This window comes from Rhineura floridana, chromosome 13 (assembly GCF_030035675.1).
Source record: "Rhineura floridana isolate rRhiFlo1 chromosome 13, rRhiFlo1.hap2, whole genome shotgun sequence".
NCBI classification, from domain to species: domain Eukaryota; kingdom Metazoa; phylum Chordata; class Lepidosauria; order Squamata; family Rhineuridae; genus Rhineura; species Rhineura floridana.
Genome location: NC_084492.1, coordinates 37,422,816 through 37,444,614, shown reverse-complemented (window position 1 = coordinate 37,444,614; position 21,799 = coordinate 37,422,816). Strand labels below are relative to the sequence as shown.

The 21,799-nt window shown below is 41.2% G+C and overlaps 1 protein-coding gene across 6 annotated transcripts in view; it reads right to left on the bottom strand.

Moving 5' to 3' along the window:
* ANKRD11 (ankyrin repeat domain containing 11) overlaps nucleotides 1-21,799 on the bottom strand; it is a 195,842-nt gene that overhangs the window by 62,666 nt on the left and 111,377 nt on the right. For 4 of the 6 annotated variants that reach the window (XM_061594507.1, XM_061594503.1, XM_061594508.1 and 1 more), the window contains one exon: nucleotides 8,223-8,367. In XM_061594507.1, coding sequence (XP_061450491.1) covers nucleotides 8,223-8,309 — 87 coding nt within the window. In that variant the 5' untranslated portion in view covers nucleotides 8,310-8,367. Of the gene's footprint in view, nucleotides 1-8,222; nucleotides 8,368-20,972; nucleotides 21,083-21,799 lie in introns of all 6 variants that reach the window. The other 2 variants (XM_061594504.1, XM_061594506.1) reach the window with 1 other exon arrangement.

Genomic DNA, 21,799 nt, shown 5'->3' with positions numbered 1-21,799 from the left:
GGCTTGTTTATCAGTATCTGGAAGCAAACGAAAAGGTGTTTCCTTATTAAGTATATTTTTCTCATTGCTGAAATTACTGCCAGAACAAACTGATAGGAACAAAAATAAAAACAACCATAATTTGGGTTTAACCACTCAGTGTGAACATTCTTTTAAATCCCCCCTCCCAATAATCTGAAAACCATTTGTGGCAGAACTGAAGATATTACCATCAAGGTACTGACTGGGGTAGAGATGAAGACATCTGTGAAATGCACGTATTTTCATATCCATAGTTTATTCTGCTTCCAAGTTTTTTAATGATTTAGGGCGGAAAGGGACAAGATTAGCAGCAAACTGTGGAAAAGACTAGCCGAGGGAAAAGGGTACACAACTATGCAGGGCACTGGAGTCCTGTCCACCCCAAGTACGGGGTTATCAGCTCCTTGTTGTATTTCTAATCTGTCTCTCAGCAACAAATGGGCCAGAAATCTGACTGGCAAACTTCACAGTAAAGCTCCAGATTTTCAGCCTTTCTACTGGAACAACTGTTTCCCCTTTTCCTGATCAAGAAAAGCCTTATAAAGGCAGATCAAATGTAAACACGGAGATGCTAATATGGGCAATTTTCTCTTGAATCCTGCTTAAAAATACAGTGTAGAAACAGTATGGTTAGTCCTTCCTCTGCATCTTCCCCCATCCCAAGCTACTCACAGTGCAGGTTCTTGAAGAACAACCTTGAGTTCCCTGCAACATTCAATTGCCTGTTTCCCAAAATGTATCACTAGCCAAGGAAAGGCAGTGCCTCTTCGAAAGCACTCAGAAATCCCATTCCTATCACAGGGAATTAATATCATGCTAACAACACAGTCTTGGGAACAGAGGTTGCTGCAGCTCATGCTTTTAGAGCATTGTGAGAGAATGCAAACCACTTATTAAAGCATGTGCACATATTTCATAATGAAAGCCAGAGTCCCAGTTAAACCCTTGAAACTGGGATTTCCTAAACAATAAACACTTATGCAGGAAGCTTCACGATGAGAATCTCAGAATGGCAGCAACAAGGGGTCAATTGTGCTGAATATACATGCCAAAAATGATAATTCCTGCATTGTTTGCTATTTAAGAACAGATTTCAGTGGGTGAAAATTCCTGGTGCCCTTTCTCTCTCGTGAACAGAACTCTTAACAGATCCCTTCTGAAATCAAAATTGACAACATTTCCACCCTTTTATTTTTCCTCATAATTTTAAGAAAGAGTTGTAAGTTCCCAGAGCAACTTTAACCATGCTTATTTCAAAAAGATGCCATGGCAAGTATGCTGGCAAACTTATGATTCGTTATATCTGATCTCATGATGTTTTTAACTGCTTTATTTAAATTTTTACTCCACCCTTTCTCACAAAGGCGCCCTTTTCACTGTTTTATTGTTTATCTGTATAATGATTTGTAGCTATTGTTTTATTTTAAACCATTTTGACTGCAGAAAGGTAGAAATTGTTGAAATAAGTATATGGGAATTAACTGAGGAGCCATTAGACTAGTTTTCAGCAGCTGGCCCCACCACAGTCAACACTGTTGTTCGACAAAACATGGCAACTGATGATGGTGGCAACTGATGATTGTGTTTTGTTATTTTGGGTTGCCGCTAACACAGAATTCTGCTGACTGCTACTGCAATATCATGGTTTGTGTTAATGTCCTGTTTATGTTTTTAACGTAATGCTACCCCACTTTGAGTTTCCTTGTAAAAGAAATGTGGGCTATACATTTTAAAAATAAAATAAAACTGATGTACTCCAGACCAGTATCTGTAGCAAAAGAATAGTTATACCCAATTATGCAATGTGAAACACAGACTGGAAGAGGCGGAATATGTGAACAAGGGGCAGAGTGAGATACTACTGTCATTAAGTCTCAATCAACCATTTCATACGATTAGTGAACAGAGTAGACCAGGGTAGCCAATGTGGTGCTGTCCAGAAACATCTGAAGTGCAACTCTCATCATCCCTAACCATTGGCCATGCTAACTGGGGTGATCAGAGTTCTGGACAACCTCTGGAGGGCACCACACTGGGTAATCTCTCTACAGCTATTGGCCCTAGGTTCCCTTACACACACCCTATAAGCTACTCAGAATGCAGAACTTACGGAATTTTGCTACTGCAAGATGTGGTGGTAGTTGAACACTGAGATGGTTAAAAAAGAGGATTGAACAGATTCACAGAGGATAGGTCTATTAAACAGCTGTTAGTAATGATGGCTATAAGGCATCTGCATGTTGAGATGCTGTATGCCACTGTAAACCAGTGGTTAGGGAGCAAATATGGGAGAAGGCAACTGACCTCATGTCCTGCTAGTGGGCTTTCTGGAGGCATCTGGCCGGCCACTGTGCAAAGCAGAATGCTGGACTAGATTGATCCTTAGTCTGATCCACTGTTATATTCTAATGGAAAAGTCCACAGCTAAGAACGGAACACATATACTATGAATTCCATGATAGTGAATACATATGTTGGGGAGAGTATTGCTTGATGCCCTGTTTGTGGGCTACTCAGAGCAAGTGCGCTATAGTACTTAGAGATGCAGATGAAGTCCAGGGTGAACCTGAGACAGTAAATAAGTATACCTCACAAGGTTGTTTTGAGGACAACAGAGGGAAGGAACCATGTATTCTGCTCTGAGTTCCTTGGAGAAAGGACAAGACAAAAATAGAATGGAATGAATTCATCTTGTTGGTCACTGTGGGAAGCAGAATGGTGAACTAGATGGGCCTTTGGCTAATGAAGCATCCAGACTCTTATATTCAGTGGTAGCACAGGTCTTACACCAGAAGTGGAAGTATCAATACATTCACGACTGCAGACAACATAATTCTGTCTCTCTCTGGACTAAAACCAGGAAGTTAGTTTCACTCTGGAGCTATAAAAACTGATGTACATTCCAATGGAAATCCCCAATCCCAGCTGTGCTCCAACAAGGCTAGTTCCATAACAACATTTTGGACTGTAACTACTCAGGGAAAGTTAGTGGTGACAAAACATGGAGAAATGTACAGAAAAGCTAAAAAGGCCATGCACTGTATCCCTTCTACCCTGAAGGCAAAACTATAAGCCAAAACTATTCCCTGAGGCATTTGCACGTCCTCTACATTATCAGCTCCAAAATGGAAACTCCCTTAGAATGCAATAGAGGCTTATGAAGACCTTTGTTAACACATGCTCTACAGACGTGTGTTCATCAGCCTCTCTGTGCTGGATGCTGCATGTATGTAACGAACAGCTCTCACATGCAGCCCCATATTCTAAAGTCTGATTCATACATACTTGAAACAGTGTTTGGGACTATGTGTGGAATTATCTGAGTTGGATTTCCATGTGGGATAGACAGACTAAGTCAACATTTATATTCTGCAATTATCTGGCATCCAAACATCGCAAGCTAGGTGTGCAATCAAGCTGTCCTACCTGAGAAGCCAACATACATCCAGATAAACATGAGAAACAAATTTATATACCTTGGACTATTGGGTTTGAAGGCCCTCGTTACCTGTCCTTTGCCAGGCTCTTCATCTCTGGTGACTCCCTCTCTACTGAATCTAAAACTGTCAATTCTTCAGGGCACTCCCCTTTTTAATGGCACTCTATAAAGTGACATGTGCATTAAAGGTGCTATATACATAAACAATTTAAATAACATCCCAGAAGAATATAAAGATCAAATAAGGAACATATTTGAAGCTTTAAACTGAGTTGACAGAGAACCAAAAGAACTACGGAGTGAAGTCAGAGACATTATCAGGGAAGAATGCAAAAACACAATACCTCTAGTTAAAAAGAGAGAAAGACCTCAATGGATGATTGAAGAAACTCTTAAAATAGTTAAAGAGAGAAAGAAAGCAAAAGCAAAAGGAGATAGAAACATGGTTAGAACCCTAAATGCAACAATACAGCAACTAGTACGTAGGGACAAAGAGAATTATTACAATGGTTATAAGAGGACAACAAAAAGGGTAGAAGAGCCCTATTCCAAAAGATTAGAGAAATTAAAGGGAAATTTAAACCAAGTGTAGGGATGTTGAATAATCAACAGGGGAACACACTGATTGACTTAGATGAAATAAAAGGAAGATGGAAGCAATTCACTAAAGAACTCTATAAAAGAGATGCAAAGATGACAGATTCATTCATAGAGGAACTGTATGACGAAGAACCAGAAATTTTAGAATGTGAGGTGAAAGCTGCTCTTAAAATACTTGGAAGAAACAAATCACCAGGAATAGATGACATACCAATAGAGTTGCTACAACCTACTGAGGCTGAATCTGTCCAAATTTTGACAAAAATTTGTCAATAAATATGAAAAACTAAACAATGGCCCACAGACTGGAAGCATTCAATATACATCCCAATTCCAAAGAAAGGGGATCCCAGGGAATGCAGTAATTATTGAACTATTGCCTTAATATCCCATGCAAGTAAAGTAATGCTCAAGATTCCACAACAAAGGCTCTTACCATATATGGAGCGAGAAATGCCAGATGTCCAAGCTGGATTTAGAAAGGGAAGAGGTACTAGAGGTCATATCGCAAGCATACGTTGGATAATGGAACGGACCAAGGAATTTCAGAAGGAAATCACCCTGTGCTTTATAGATTACAGCAAAGCGTTTGATTGTGTAGATAATGAAAAGCTACGGAATGCTTTAAAAGAAATGGGGGTGCCACAGCATCTGATTGTCCTGATGCACAACCTATATACTCTGGACAAGAGGCTACTGTAAGGACAGAATACGGAGAAACCAATTGGTTCCCAATTGGAAAGGGTGTGAGACAGGGTTGTATTTTATCACCCTATTTATTTAATCTATATGCAGAACATATCATACAGAAAGCGGGATTGGACCAAGATGAAGGTGTGAAAATTGGAGGGAGAAATATGAATAATTTAAGATATGCAGACAATACCATACTCTTAGCAGAAACCAGTAATGATTTGAAACGAATGCTGATGAAAGTTAGAGGAAAGCACAAAAGCAGGACTACAGCTGAACATCAAGAAGACTAAAGTAATGACAACAGAAGATTTATGTAACTTTAAAGTTGACAACAAGAACATTGAACTTGTCAAGGATTATCAATACCTTGCCACAGTCGTTAACCAAAATGGAGACAATAGTAAAGAAATTAGAAGAAGGCTAGGACTGAGGAGGGCAGGGCAGTTATGAGAGAACTAGAAAAGTTCCTCAAATGCAAATATGTATCACTGAACACTAAAGTCAGGATCATTCAGACCATAGTATTCACAATCTCTATGTATGGATGTGAAAGTTGAACAGTGAAAAAAGCAGGAAAGAGAAAAATCAACTCATTTGAATTGTGGTGTTGGAGGAGAACTTTGCACATACCGTGGACTGTGAATAGATAAATAATTGGGTGTTAGAACAAATTAAACCAGAACTATCACTAGAAGCTAAAATGATGAAACTGAGGTTATTATACTTTAAACACATAATGAGAAGATCTGATTCACTATAAAAGACAATAATGCTGGGGAAAACAGAAGGGAGTAAAAAAAGAGGAAGGCCAAACAAGAGATGGATTGATTCCATAAAGAAAGCCAAAGACCTGAACTTACAAGATCTGAACAGGGTGGTTCACGACAGATGCTACTGGAGGTCACTGTTCATAGGGTCACCATAAATCATAATCGACTTGAAGGCACATAACAACAACAACCACAACAAAAATAAATAAATAAAAACCATATTTTAAGTCAGCTTTTTCCAAAACCAATACTGCATCGTAGCAACTAAGCCTTCAAAAGCCTGCAATAATAGAGCAGAACACTACTGTATGAGACCAAGAACCCTCTTCCCCCATCCTTTAACTCTATAATACAAAGAAAGATTTCAGGGTCTGAGGTGGTTTATTTTACTAAGCAGGGTGGTAAAGTAACAGCAGGATGAAGAGAAGGAAAAAACAGCCGCTCCTGGTGACTCAGCCTGGTTGCATGTAACCACTAGGAATCAATAACTAAGCCAAATTCTGTGAAATCAGTATGAGAACTCACATGGCTTCAGCAATATTTTGCTGCAAAGGCAGAAGCTTCCAACTGGCTAAGTGTGACTTTCTGCACAACTTAATTTAGGAGGAGCCTAGAATAGTGCTTCAGCCAATAATGTATGTGTCTGAACATCCTAATCCATTTCTATCAGTGCTGGTATCACACAGTGCAGCCAGGGTCAGCTATGTCCCCAAAATTGCTCACTCTGCAAGGACTACACAGGGACTTTTGACTTTAACACCAAGCCCTGTCACTGCATTCAGGCCCTTTGGCTCTGCAAATGCAGTCTTGGAACAGTCTCCACAGCAGAGTGCATTCTAACAGAACCCTCCTGAGCCAGTGAACCTGAGGCAGCTGAAGGCACGCAGGCAGAAGCCTTTGGGAAGTGTTGACAAACACAAGATAAATTGAACGCTATGCTCCCATAAGTGTACACACAGCAATCTCTGGAAGCAAAGGTCTAATGACCAACTGCCTTTCCCCTTAGTCACAGATTCAGCTCAGAGTATTAAACTAGAAAGCAACGTTATGTTAGTGCAGTCTCCTTCAGCCAATTAACTAGGCCCTCAAACCTGATCCCTTTGGAACAACAGAAGGAACATTTTACAGGTTGGGAAGATCAGGGATAAGCACACAGGTAAGGTCTATTCTTCTGTCCCTGTCAAATCTTGTCAAATCAGCAATGCTTGTATATGGTGGGAAGGCATCTATAACCGCATCCTCATTATTTTATTACAAAATCAGCCATCATTCCCAGTACTCCTAGTCCGTAAAATCTGCATGTCAGAACTGCTTCATACGACACATTATCTACATGGGTAAAGAGAAACAATGGCACTCACACAAATGTCTATTTTATCATCTGTCCATATGCTGGAAAGCTGAAATTGGCAGAGCCTCCCAACTCACACATGTGTACAGTAGGATCCCGCTTATACAGCGGGTTAGGGACCAGGCCCCCGCAGTAAAGCAGAAATCGCAATAAAGCGGAACCCATTGACTATAATGGGTCATGTCACGCAAAAATGCCGCAAAACTGCAAAATCGGCTTTAAAACGGGGAATTTCCCGATTGAAAGCCGCTGCATCAGCGGAACGCCGTAAAGCGGGGCCCTACTGTAATCTTCAAACATTAATGGGCACATGTTGGCCCCAACTCCAGATGCATGTAGGTAGGAAAATATGTCATGTATAAAGCACCCTCACAATCAATGCCTTGAGATTCATACCATTACATAATCATATGTAAACAACTATGAGTAGAAGGAACAAAACGAAGCCTGCTGTTAGACAGGTTGCTCTTTTCAGCTTTCATTCATTTTAAAAAATTTGTATTTAGTTTTATCTTTTGAAAAATAGGCACAACACATGAAATGAGACGAGAAACCAAAGCACACAGCAGAAAATAAATCAATCAAGTGCTTGGCACACTTTAATCATCATGTGAAGCCTTTCACCACACCAAATTGACATTTCCCTTTGCAATTTTCTGCCATTAGAATTTCTGGGTTTCGGTTTTATTTGGCATAAAAGAGTCTATGGCATGCTGGCACTTTCTCCTCTTGCTAATCAGAAATATTATGCCGGTATGTCTCAACATCAAGGCCTCCTTTTGCTACATTTCACAACCATCCTGGCCAGTCTAAATTCCACTCCAATGCTTTGTTCTCTCAGACATCCTTAACTTTTTTTTTAAGACTACTTCACCTCAAAAGATAGCATGGATTGGAAAAAGCAAGAAGAGTTAAGGTAGCTATTGACCATGATAGAGGTTCGTTGTGGGGGAATCTATCAACTTAGATGTAACCTCACAGAATATGAACCAGTGCTCAGCTGCTTTGCAACAGAACCTCTTAGCTCCACAGACACAAAGAGGAAGCACACCATTCATTGACCTTAGCAGCAGCAAAAGCCTTATGCCACTAGCTGCTCCATGGCAAGAAAATGTGTGGCTGATTCAAGTGTCATTTGCAGTGATTTAACTGGCAAAGGGCAAAAAAGTACACAATCTATAAGAAATGGAAAAGGAAATTCCTTCTGGTTTGGTAATAAATGATACACAGTAATTGCCCAGCCCAGCAAACAAAGAAGTCTGAGAATCCAGGCCTGTTGAGCCACCATTTCACTATAAAATAAGAACATTACTGAAGGAAGACAAGTATGAAGAAGACACAGTACCTTTTTCCCAGTTTGTTTCTCCACCATGTCGTTGCTGAGAGAGAAATCTTCCAATTGTGGTGTTTTAGAACACCCACCCTTGGGCATCGTTCTGCCTTCCTTACTTGGCCTTCATTTATGCTGCCATCGCTTCATCATCAACCGTCTGTAATGACAAAGGAAATACACATATGTTCAAGCAGCATCTCACGAAAAGAGGAGGAGAGGCAAAGTAATTGCTGTTTCAATAAACTGAAGAATTGTGCTAGTATTCCCAGAATGGGGCCCTTGTGAAGAGGTGCAACTTTGCAAATCAGAGGTGAAAAAAAGACCCTGGCCCCAAGTACAGGTTGGAAAGGAATCAGGAACTGACATATTTTCCCTTTGTACTCACAGAAGACAGGCGACAGTCCCCCAAATACCACCTGTGAGGAACACCTTATTGCAAGGGTTCCTGTAGACATAATGGCTCTTGAGCACAACCATTACATCTCCATAGAGTGACATAAGTTGTCCAAAAGGTTTGTTTGTCTACTTCTATCAAACCTTGATGTCTTACTGTACGGTTGATGCAATTAAAACTCAATCTGCTTGATACTCGAGAGACTATCACATAAAACAATTTGTGAACTGCAATCTGTTTAATATGCCTCTTATACAGAACCATTTAGGGCATACAATAGAACAGGTCCACACTTTCAAATATTTGGGTATATATATTGTCATGGGCTCACCAGTTGGCCCATATTAAACTTGTAGCCCTCAAGGCCCTTGGCCTCTTGAAGAAATTTTTTTCCTCCAAGGGCGGCCAACTGATGAGACCCATGTCCAAACTTTATATATCAAAAATTCTTCCAAAAATCATGTATGGGTGTGAGATCTGGGGCCCTTCTCTACGGTCAGCCCTAGAACCTATTCAAAACACCTTCTTTAAGCAAATCTTAGGCTTACCCAAAGGCACGCCGGCGGCCCACATGAGAATAGAACTTAACTCTCCCTCCTTAATGGCCAGAGCCGACCTAGCGTTTTTACGCTTATGGAAACAATTCTTGGAGGCCAATCCATCCTCACTGGCCAAACTCTGCTGGGAGGTTCAGTTAGAAAAAGGGGGTTGGGCAAAAAAATTTTATGCCCTGGGCATTCAGTATCTTCTGGCCCCTTCTCTGCTCGCCAGTTTTAATTCAAAGGCTCTGTCTAACCAAATCTATGATAGTGACACACAACAAGATACCGCAGTGATCGCCACCTCCCATTTTTCCAAATGGTTTACCCATATTAAACCTAATCATACATGGCCTCCCTACCTAGATGTTCTAACAAGCGCCCCCCTCAGAGGAGCTTATACCGAATTACGATTTCAGGTGATGCCCTCGAACTATCTGTATGGTCGATACCTTGGTATCCCATATGCCGAAAGGCTATGCATAGCAGGATGTAGAGTGCCAGAAGACCTAATTCATTATATGCTCGATTGCCCTCTATTTTCTTCCCCAAGAGCAAAATTTTTATCACCACTGATCCCAGCGAATAATAATAACGACAATAAGTCTCAGACTTTGATTTTGTTATTATCTGCTACACAGCCACACATGATAATTTCTATTGCAAACTTTGCTTTAGCGGCAAAGAAACTGAGAGCCTCTTATTCTGGGAATAGTTGACAAAATTAATTTGCTTGAAATTTTAATTCAATTTAATTCAGGATGTTTATTTTACAATGTGTTAATGTATATGGTTTTTCTGGGAATAGTTATTATAATTAATTTGCTTGGAATTTTAATTCAATTTAATTCAGGATGATTATTTTACAATGTGTTAATGTATACGGTTTTTCTGTTGTAACAGCCTATGGCTACAAACAATTTATTATAAATAAACGAAACTGACAGAACCATTTATAGAAGATGGTAAACCATAAAGGCAACTTCTAATAGCACAGTTTATAAAGCAGTCTTCCCTGTTCACCTCAGTACTGCCTTTGCACACGAGTCTAGGTAAGGCACAATTTAGAACCACAGCAACGAAGCTCTGTTACCCATGTCATGAGTTGCTTAGATACAAGGTTGAGAAGACAACTGACATCTGCAATACAAAGTAGTAAGTGTGCACTGTAACCAATCTGCAGTGTGGTACACAACCATCTTTTATCATTTTTAGTGTCAGACCATCATCCCACTGGAGTAAATATCAAACTCAACTTTATGGACCAATTTAATACTTTTTAAATATTTAATATTTTAGTGTTGAGTTTTGTAGCTGCTTATGTGTTTAATTATGTTTAGGTTTTTGGTATAATTACTTTATTTTATGTTGTTTAATATATATTTTAATTGTATATTGGATGTTTATGTTGTGAACTGCCCAGAGAGCTTCGGCTATGGGGCGGTATATATATATATATATATATATATATATATATATATATATATATATATAAATAAATAATGGAGCAGTCAATTAGCTCCTAATGAAAAGTTCTTACTCTGCTTGCCATGAAGCAGCAAACCTGAAATGGCCACTGGAAAAACCTCTCTCTCTTTCTAACTGCCACTTGATGAGACAGCCACTGTGTGTCCAGTAACATGGCTGCACATAGCAGCATTTTTTTTCAGAGCAAGTATTGCAGCAAATGGTCCAGGAACAAGCAAACTCCCCTTTTCACTGTCAGTAAGAAATGGGTTGGGGAAAGGGGGAGGGGGAGAAACAATGAAAATCCACAAGTCCCACCCAAATATCTGAGTTTTGACTTGTAGGGTAAACCATGGAGTCCTATGTAATGTTCTTTGTTTTCAATTCACCCCAAGATTTAGTTGGACCCTGTATGTTACACGCCCAGAAATGTGTAGTGCATGCTCTTGGGCAACATGAGAAATTCATCAAGCTGGAATACCACCTTGGACTATGACCTGGGAGACTAGCGTTCGAATCCCCACACAGCCATGAAGCTCACTGGGTGACCATGTACCAGTCAATGCCTCTCAGCCTCAGAGGGAGGCAATGGTAAACCCCCTCTGAATACCACTTACCATGAAAACCCTGTTCATAGGGTCGCCATAAGTCGGGATCGACTTGAAGGCAGTCCAAGGTGGATATCAAACACAGGACACAGCACATGTGTAGCCACCATGAGGAAAACAGAACAACGCAACAATCCTAAACTGACCTCCTGAGTGGGGACTCACTCCAAGGACATAACACACTGAGTTATGATCATGCTAAGCTTCCTCAATCAGCAAATATTCACTATAAAATATTCTAGACCCTTATAAAAACAGCAGCAGTAGTGACTTCATGGGAAAGCCTGGGTTTGCAACACTTGATTTCAGTCAGACATACATAACTTGTTTGCCCTATTTCCAAAGCTCCTGCCCAACTATAGCAACTATTTCTAAAAAGCACAATAAAAAACTATGATACAAAAGTGAACCCTAAAAGTATTAAATAGGTAAAATCTCAATACCCCTTTCTTCCCTAATTAATAATTCCCTGGAAGAGCTATTATCAGGTAGAAGAGTGGGATGTAAACACCTCATCGAATAAACTAATGATTCTACCTACCAAAAGCCAACTCAACCAAAAAACTGTAAAGATGACTCCAGAAGGCATTCAGACAGGCACTGGGAGCACTTCTTTTCACATATCTAAAGTATGGATTTAGCATTCAAATGGAACAGTAAGAAGAAACTAAGAAGCACCTGTCCTGTTGTATCTCTAAAACACACTGATGGTGCTACATTAAAAAATAATGATAATACAGAGGATGCATTGAGAGAGAGCAAGTAATGACAAGTATGAAAACTACTGATTGGAAACAAGAGGGATCAAATCAGTTGCAAAAAAATGTAGCAACTGTGTAGAAAAATATCCCAGCACATTTCATGTAGAACTCTTCCAAAAAAAGAATCTTTACAAATATGTATAGCAATCAGATTCACACTCGCCCCCCCCCAAACCCCAACCCTTCTTTTTGGTTCTGACATTAAGGCAACAGACTTGCTTAAATAGTGAATGGCCTGCCAGACTCCACAGGAAAGGTCCTGACTGGATGACAAGCATCACCATGACCATATGAAACATCCATGTCAGGATTGAAAATAATCCATTTAAGCAGTCTTGTGCAAATCTGGCAGATACCAAAATTGAATTAAGAGAGGGGTAGCTAATGTGGTGCCCTCCAGATGTTGTTGCACTACAACTCTCATCATCTTTGACCACTGGCCATGCTGGCTGGGGCTAATGGGAGTTGGGAGTCCAGCAACATCTGGAGGGCATCACACTGGCTACCTCTGAATTAAGACTCCTTTGGTGTATTCAGTGCCATGAACATAATAATCAACTGGAGGAGAACTGCAGGGAGTGGGTTATTTTATTTTGTATGTTGTAATCTGAAAGGCCAGCTGCAAGGCTGATTATCAGTTATTTCCAGTGCCCTGCTCCTCACTTGATTAGGTAAAGTCTAAGGTTTTTGAGGTCTTCTCTGACTAATGCAAACACTTCTACAAGCTGCTCAGGTGCCCATCTTCAAAGATAAGCAGCACCCCACCACCACCAGTATCTTTAACTCTTAATATCAAACCTAAGGAGGACACCATCCCAGTTCCATTTGACAGGAAGTTGTAGATAAATCATACACCTTTTCTTAATCTTCATCTTTTTAATCTCATCTATAATCTAGAATGCACAGTAAATTACTAAACAAAGGAAAAAATGTTAGGTGTATGGTAGTTGTTAGCGTGGAAAAGGAGTTGCGCCACTTCCACTGTTGCATGCAAACAGGCACAAAGTGATAATGCAGCCAGGCACATAATAAATACCCAAAATAACTTGGCCTCAGCTGGTGCCAATTCAGATGCGGTCTATGCAGGATATCAGTATGCATACTAAGCTCCTTTGGCCATACAGTTAAGGTAACATAAAAAGCAGCATGTGGGAAATGGGAGCCAGGACATTCAATCCTCTCAGAGGCTCAGCCATTGACAACCACATCCAAATGAGGATTCCAGTTGAAAATGAACCTATGATAGGCATTTGCCCATGCATGCAGTTCAATTATTCTTTAAAAAATCTGTTTGCTCTGGATGTCAACATGGCCATTTGTTACCAGGCTACATACCTATTTTACAAGGAGCTTTAGAAACCTGGTTCACTGAGAGAAAGCCAGACGGATGCCAGATTAATTCCGCACCCCTTCTGTTCATGTAGCTGACTCATTACACTTGGAAAGCTGGCTGCCTCTTCATGTAAACACAGCACTGGCCTATTTAGCAGCTTGGAGGGAGTATTATATTTGCACAACAATTACCAGCAGTGCCTGCAATCCCCATTTTGTTTTACAGCACATTGTTAAGGAGTTTGAGGTAAAGGAAAGAGAAGACAAATGCCCACTTTGTACAAACTGCCCTCCAGCTAAAAAAATATGGGGCTTCATGTTACCCAAAACACAGCTTAAATGCTTTTTAACCCACCCACCCCAAATGGGCAGGCTACTATTTCTCCTATCTACTTTTCAAAACTCTGTTTCCTGTATTGGAACTCTTGTCATTAAACATTTGTTTTCTAAATAGCTAAGCAAGCTCCTTGAACCAGGCAACTTAATGCCTGTCACAAAATAAAGAAGTATGAGACTAAGAGGGCTCAGAAACAATAAAATCCCCCAAAACTTCTCTGAAACAGCAAAAGGCGCTGTTTACATGTGGCAGGCTGCCAAGCATGTTGCAACTGGCCTCCCCTAAGCGATGCACAAATACATTTTCACCATTCTTTTCAACCCGAAATGGCAACCACTTCTATTTGCAAATCATTTTTACATACTGGTTTCAAAGAGGTCTCTCCTGGGGGAAAGGGTACAGAGGGTGGGGTAATGGAAAAGTCTTCCTGAGACATAACAGCCCATAAATCACAGCTGCCTGCTGATTTGTGAAACCTTGTTATGGTCTGGTTGATCTAGGTAAAGTTGGAGGTGGGACTAACATCTAACATGTCATGTGCAACCTATTTCTGTTCCTGCTGCCTTTCCCAACCAAGCATATTCCTCTTAAATATCATTAACACCCCTTCTTTAAAATCAAAGAGACTAAGTAACAGCAACGGTACTTTTTAGCTCCCTTTGCTCATCCGATCATTCCACCACCACAAAGCATTGTGATCTGAATCCCATCTAGAAAGCACTACAGAGCCTTTGGCAGAAAGGCAATCTTTAATGCAACATAAGGAGTTTTCATGTATTAGCAATTTAGCAAGTAGTTCTTCCTGTCTCCAATTTGCACGGTATTGTGTAGGGGCCACTGGAAATCCATATGTTAACCTAAGGAATTCATTGGCACAATATGTTGTTATGGCTACTATCATAAGAAGCTAAACTACAAAACAGTTCTTACAAGCCAACGAGACATCCCTAAGCATCTTGGCTCTATCCCTTCTTTCACCACTAGTTCAAACCAGAGCTGTGGAGTCAGTATGTCAAACCTTCGACTTCGACTCTTCTATTTTTCTACTGTCCGACTCCGACTCCTTCATAAATGGCAAATGTATACTAATGTATTAATATTAATAAATTAATATTAATATTAAAATATTAATTTTATTTTGAAGTCGGAGTCAGTACATTTCTACCAACTCCACCCAAAATTGCTTCCGACTCCGACTCCACCCAAAATTGCTTCCGACTCCGACTCCACAGCCCTGGTTCAAACCGATTACTAAATTAGACTAATTTAGTGGTAATTACATGGTTTTTTGTTTGATTGGATGTCAACACTTAGGCAAGCAAAGTCATCCCAAAAATTAAATTCAGAAAGGGATCTAACTCAATATGCTTATAACCAAAGGCCTGGAAGAACTGTTTCAAAACCACTAACCTAGCTACTCTGTTCCATGCAGCTGCCTTTGGTCCAATACCTCATTAACAACCAAACTGCAAACCATTTCTCAAGTTACTTTTCCCTACAATAAGATGCACATAAATAAGATGTCATCTTTGTAATTTGCAAATAGTAAGATGAATGCCTTAAATATCTATGTGGCTGATTAGATTAAACACAGGAAGCTGCTTTATATTGAGTCACAGACCATTGGTCCCTCTAACCTAGTATTACCTACATTGTCTGGGAGACTGCATGTATACAAGGTAGATGCTCTATCACTGAGCCATGGCACCACCCCGATCCATTTCACACATGGATCTGATTATTCTCCAGTTACAACCAAAACTTTAAAAATGGTTTGACTTTTACAGAAAGCCTAATAATTGGGGTTGTCAGCTTAATATCCATGAAGACATTCAAGAAAATATAGTTTCAAGGTACTGCTGGGTGGTACTGAAAGCTAGTCTTACTCAGAGTAGACCCATTGAAGTTAATGGATAGGTTCATGACTTTCAGGTTCATCCACGATTTGATCTGGTGCCAATTTGGTGTGCATTACCGAGACCTGGGTGGGTGAGCTGGGAGTTGATCTGACCCAGCTTTGCCCACCTGCATACTCGGTGCAACACCAGCACAGGCTGCAGAGACGGGGAGAGGGGGGGGAGAGACACTCTGATCTACAGAACAACCATCTCTGTCACCAGGAAACCACTCTGTCTTGGAGCTGGCTGTGAGGGCCTGGCACCTGGTGTCGGGCCAAGGAGACAGTAAACTAGGGTTGCCCAGCAGCTTCTCTGACCAAGCTGGCAGAGGCCATCTCGGCTGTGGAATTGGAGGAGCCCTGAATGTCAAGAAGACTAAAGTAATGACAACAGAAGATTTATGTAACTTTAAAGTTGACAATGAGGACACTGAACTTGTCAATATCAATACCTTGGCACAGTCATTAATCAAAAGGGAGACAATAGTCAAGAAATGAGAAAAACGGTAAGACTTGCAAGGGCAGTTATGAGAGAACTAGAAAAGGTCCTCAAATGCAAAGCTGTATCACTGAACACTAAAGTCAGGATCATTCAGACCATGGTATTCCTGATCTCTATGTATGGATGTGAAAGTTGGACAGTGGAAAAAGCGGATAAGAGAAAAATCAACTCATTTGACATGTGATGTTGGAGGAGAGCCTTGCGCATACCATGGACCATGAAAAAATTGGGTGTTAGAACAAATTAAACAAGAACTATCAATAGAAGCTAAAACGATGAAACTGAAGTTATACTTTGGACACATCATGAGAAGACATGATACACAACGAAAGACAATAATGTTGGGAAAAACAGAAGGGAGTAGAAAAAGAGGAAGACCAAACAAGAGATGGATTGATTCCATAAAGGAAGAGACAGACCTGAACTTATAAAATCTGAACAGGGTGGTTCATGGCAGATGCTATTGGAGGTCGCTGATTCACAGGGTCGCCATAAATCATAATCGACTTGAAGGCACACAACAAGAACAATAGTCCTGGGTGATTTCAATGTCCATGCTGAGGCTGCCTCTAGTGTTCCGGCTCGGGACTCCATGGCCCCCATGATGACCATGGGGTTGTCTCAAGTTGTCACTGGCCTGACGCAGAGGACAGGGCACGCCCTCGACTTGGCTTTTGCTCCAGATGGAGGAAGGGGTGGTCTGGAGATTGGAGAGGGTGGATGTCACCCCATTGTTATAGTCAGACCACTTCCTGGTGAAGTTTAGACTTATGGCTCTGGTCCTCCCCTGCAGGGGTGGTGGACCGATTAAGATAGTCTGCCCCGAGAGACTAAAGGAATCCACTGGATTCCTGAATGCCCTGGGGGAGTTCCCAGTAGATAGAGCAGGTGACCCTGTTGAAGCCCTTGTCATTGACCATGGTATCCTTCTGGGCCGACTTAGTGAGATGGGTATCGGAGGCACTGTTTTACAGTGGTTCCAATCCTATTTCCAAGGTCGTTTTCAGAGAATAGCACTGGGTGATTGTCTTTCAGCCCCCTGGCAGTTGTGCTGGGGGCTGCCACAGGGTACCATCATGTTCCCCATGCTGTTGAACATCTATATGAACCCCTTGGGAACAGTCATCAGGAGTTTGGGGGCAAGGTGTTAGCAGTACGCTGGCAATACCCAGCTCTATTTCTCTGTAACATCTGAATCGGGAGAGGCCATGCAAGCCCTGGACGGGTGCCACTACTCAGTGGTGGGCTGGATGAGGGCCAGTAAACTGAGTTTGAATCCTAGCAAGATGGAGACGCTGTGGGTTGGTTTCAGATAATTGGTCAGTTGCCTGCTTTGGATGGGGTCGTACTCCCTCTGAAAGAGCAGGTCCATAGCCTGGGGGTGCTCCTGGATCCATCTTTGTTGCTAGAGGCCCAGGTGACTTCAGTGGCTAGGAGTGCCTTTTACAAGCTTCGGATGGTAAGACAGCTTGGCCGTTTCTGGACCGGGATAGCCTGACCACTGTTGTCCACGCACTGGTAACCTCCAGGCTGGATTACTGTAATGCACTATGCGTGGGTCTGCCCTTGAAGTTGGTCTGGAAGCTGTAGATGGTACAAAATGCAGCAGCGAGACATAGTTGGATGAATTCCATTGCCTTAACCCTTCTGAATGTAAAAAACTTAGCAAACTGTACACTGGATTTTGGCTGTCTCTAGAGCTGCAAATTCACTATAGATGTGCAATTCATGAGGTTTATAAGCAGAGCCCTGCAAATGAACTCAAGACCCTATATTCATGTCATTGCTGCTGATTCCTATCACTGTGGGCTTTCTAACGGAAGATCCCCAAACCTTAGCTTTTTTAGCAAGAAGTTTCCTGGTTTGTATCGGTGGAGGGCAGGCCAAACCAGACCAGAATTCTGCTACTATGATCCAACATGCCTACAAGTCAGAGCCAGGAAAAGACAAAGCTGAGAGGAAACAATAATGCAAAGGTAATTCTGCCAGACGCAATAGTATCAGAACTGCCGCAGCAGGAGGTTGGCCCACATTTAGCACAAGTGAGTCACTACTGAGAATGCTGCATTTTAACATGTATTTTTTATTTCTGATTTAAGGAAGCTGGATATTTGTGTTTTAAAGTGAAAAGCATATGAACTAGAATTGTGGATTTTCCCTTATTTTGGCTCAGTACTTATAGGCTTGAAACCCAGACACACAAAGATCCAGCTATCCATATTGACTTACTGGTTAATGGTTGTTACAAGCAGACCAAGTAGTTCCTCATACCAACATCAGACAAACTAGTTATTTATACTGCAAACATGCGGTTTATAGTACCAAGCAATGAAATACTGTGAACCTCATTGTGATAACAAGAGCAAACAAAGATGCAGGCAAAACCTTCATGGCTCCTTGAGGCTACAAACTTTTAAGTGATACTATGAGTCAGCAGAAATCATCAAACAATCTAGCTGGTTACTGATTACAAACAAACTTATCATTTGGCTTAGCTAACTCTAGACAAACTAGTAACCTAGGTTTTTGAAAACTGTGGAACCAAGCACTACCCATAGAGTTGTGATGCTACCTAGCTGGTGCGGATTTTGCTTATTCATTCTTCCTGTAACATTCTGAAATAAAGGGCAGGGAAGACTGGAAGAAGCACACATTGAAACTGCCAATCCTGCAACTATGCAAGAAGCTTTCTTGTGTTAATTTAAAAAAAAAATTGAATTCCAGTGGGAGCGCTATTGTCAAAAAACGCTTTTGAGGATTGCTATATTCAGAGAAAGATGTGTTTCACATACACAAATAATTTTTTGGTGGCTGTTTAATATAGGTAGGCAGAAAACTCAAGTAATGTCCAGTCTGTTGTGCAGAATCTTGCTGCTGCTCTGTACGTTCATATGATTTGCACTAACCTATTCTGATTCTTTACTTGCCTAGCATGTGCAACTAGAAAAAGTTGCCTCTCATACTAGTTCAGAAGATAAAAAGGATTGTTTTCTTTGAAATGTTCTGAAAGGAATCTTAGAATCTCAATGAACTTGCTTCATCCCCAAGCATGAGATACAGATCTCTGTGGAGCAGCAGCAACCTCACAAGAGAAAAAGAACCATCCTCATAATGTTTAACTAGGCAATGAGACAGCAAAAGAAGCTGTTGGTACTGCTGGGTTTTGGCAAGAAGCTGCAAATTTCAGAGTGTATGTTGTGGAAACACCATTCCACAATTCCATCATCCCTCTTCTCACCAATTTTCCTAAAAAGGCATCCAGAGTAGCAAAGCTTATGACCCCTCACTGTTGCTGTGCATTCTCTTTCAAATGAAAACAAGACATCTATGTTATGGTACAAATAAAATTGCCAGCAATGGTATTTCAGAGTATCCAGATGATAAAACTGAATAAAACCTTGTCCCCTGCTTTCAAATTAAATGTCTTTCTTTTAAGTATGTTAGGAAGCTTCAGATGATCACTTCCAAGAACTGCTATCAAAGCTTAAATGCAACAGAATTTTTGTTTGTACATACAATAAATTGATTTGCTATCACTACGTCTGCTATATCCTGAGTGCACCCGCCTTCCTTCAATATTAGTGGGCTCTCTTGAGAATTGGCTGTACTCTGTTCCATTTTACTCCTTCATTCAAGCTATTCCTTCTTCCATACATATCCACAGGCCAAGACAGTTTGTCTTCTTTTATGACACTCACCGCTATAGAAAAACAACACAGTGCATATCCAATGTATTTTCACCTTTATCCTGTTACACATGCTAAGAACCTTAATAGTACTTTATAGTTCTCAGTCACCTTCCTCCTAAAGAACTTTTGAAATTTCCCTATCTGGACATGGCTAATCCACAAGAAGACATAGAAAAATGCTTCTGATACCCACCCTCCCCAATTGAATAAAGAGGTATAAACTGAAAGTAAACTATGAACAAATGAAATTGCCTTATAGTTAGATCACTGGTTCATCTAGCCCAGCTTTCCCCAATCTGCTACCCTCCAGATGTTACTGGACTACAACTTCCATCATCTGGCCATGCTAGCCAGGGCTGATGTGAATTAGAGTCTAAACAGATATGAACAGCACCAGGCTGAGAAAGGCTGATCTAGCCTCAAGTCAGAACTGACAGTGGATCTCCGAAGGCTCAAGGATCTTCTTTCCCTACCTTGCTCCCCAAGAACTCCTCCATCCAAAAATGGCTGTTTCAAAGAAACATACAGTATGAAACAAAACAACTAATGTGTTAAACAAAAGCAGGCACATTGATGCATAGAAATAATGGACCTGCTATATGTTGCTGCTTTCAAGAGTAAGAATATGGAATGCTCCGTTTTGAGAGATGCCTTTAAAACTTTTAATTTCAACTTTTAATTTCAAATATTCAAATATTGTTGCCAGACATTTTCTTGTGCCTGCTCTTTAGTTAAACCAGGTGTAGCCAGGACCCAGTCTCCTTTTCCAAACCTCTCACTTTGCTTAAATCTTGTTTTCTTGTTTAAAAAATAATGTCCACAATGTCTGAATGGCAGGCCTTGTCTACACCCTTCCTTCTTCCAGAAATCATTAAACTTTGTACCAATTAGTATTGCAGCCTCCAATCACCGCAACACATATTTAAATGAAGTGGCTGTTCATTTTTGCAAGCATAACATGCCCAAATCTATCTCCTGATTGGGAGTACGTTAAGAGGCAGCTAGATGGATCGGACCAAAGGCCTACAGTAGTCCAGTTTCCTGTTTCCCACAGTGGTCAATCAGATGTCTATGAGAGGCCCACAAGCTCAACAGAGGAGCTATAGCCCTCTCCTACTGTTCCTCCCCAGTGACTGAAATTTAGAGACATATTCCTCATTTTTTCTTGACAAACCAGTCTCTCAAAGAATGTGATTCACAGAATAAAAGAGTTCAAAGTTAATAGCCAATTCAAACCTCTGTATGTACTTCAATGGTACTCCTGCATGAGCATGCTTTGCCAATGGGAATGCGTGCACAGAGCCAAAGCTTCAGCTGCCCCTCAAAGAGCCAATTCATTAATCCCACTGAAAGAGATAGAAATGCTGCAGTATCAATATGAAGACTCAAAGCCGCAAGTGTTTCACTCAGGAATAGAATGTAGTCAAATAGCAGCCAAGTATTGCACACATTAATTTAGGAGAACTTAAAGGCTTATAATTACAAAACCCACATTTCTGCTTGCCCCAGGTAGACAATTCATCAAAAATAAATTGCATTAAAAAAAAAAAACACTTCTCAGTCTCCTGAGCAGAACTGAGTCCCTTACATCTTGCATCAAAAGACCAATTCACCAGCCAGGGGATCCTTCTGTTGAGCCTACCTGGAATTGGGGCAGAAGAGCCATAGCACAGTGGGAGATCATCTGCTTTGTATGCAGACAGTCCCAGGGGTTCAATCCCCACTGGCATCTCCAGATAGGACAGGGAGAGACCCCCACCTGAAACCCTGGAGAGCCACTGCCAGTAAATGTACTAACAGGCCCGTGCTCGGCCGGCGGCGCCTGGAGCCTTCTGCCCGAGGAGTCCTCCGTAAGGAGCGGTGGCGGCCATGGCGACAGCGGAGACCAAGACCATCTACCATCTGGACAACCAGGAGACGCCGTACCTGGTGAAGCTGCTCATCCCGGCCAAGCGGGTGACGCTGGGCGACTTCAAGGCACTCCTCAACCGGCCCAACTACAAGTTCTACTTCAAGTCTATGGACGATGATTTCGGGCAAGAATCCAATGGTGTTGGAGAGCA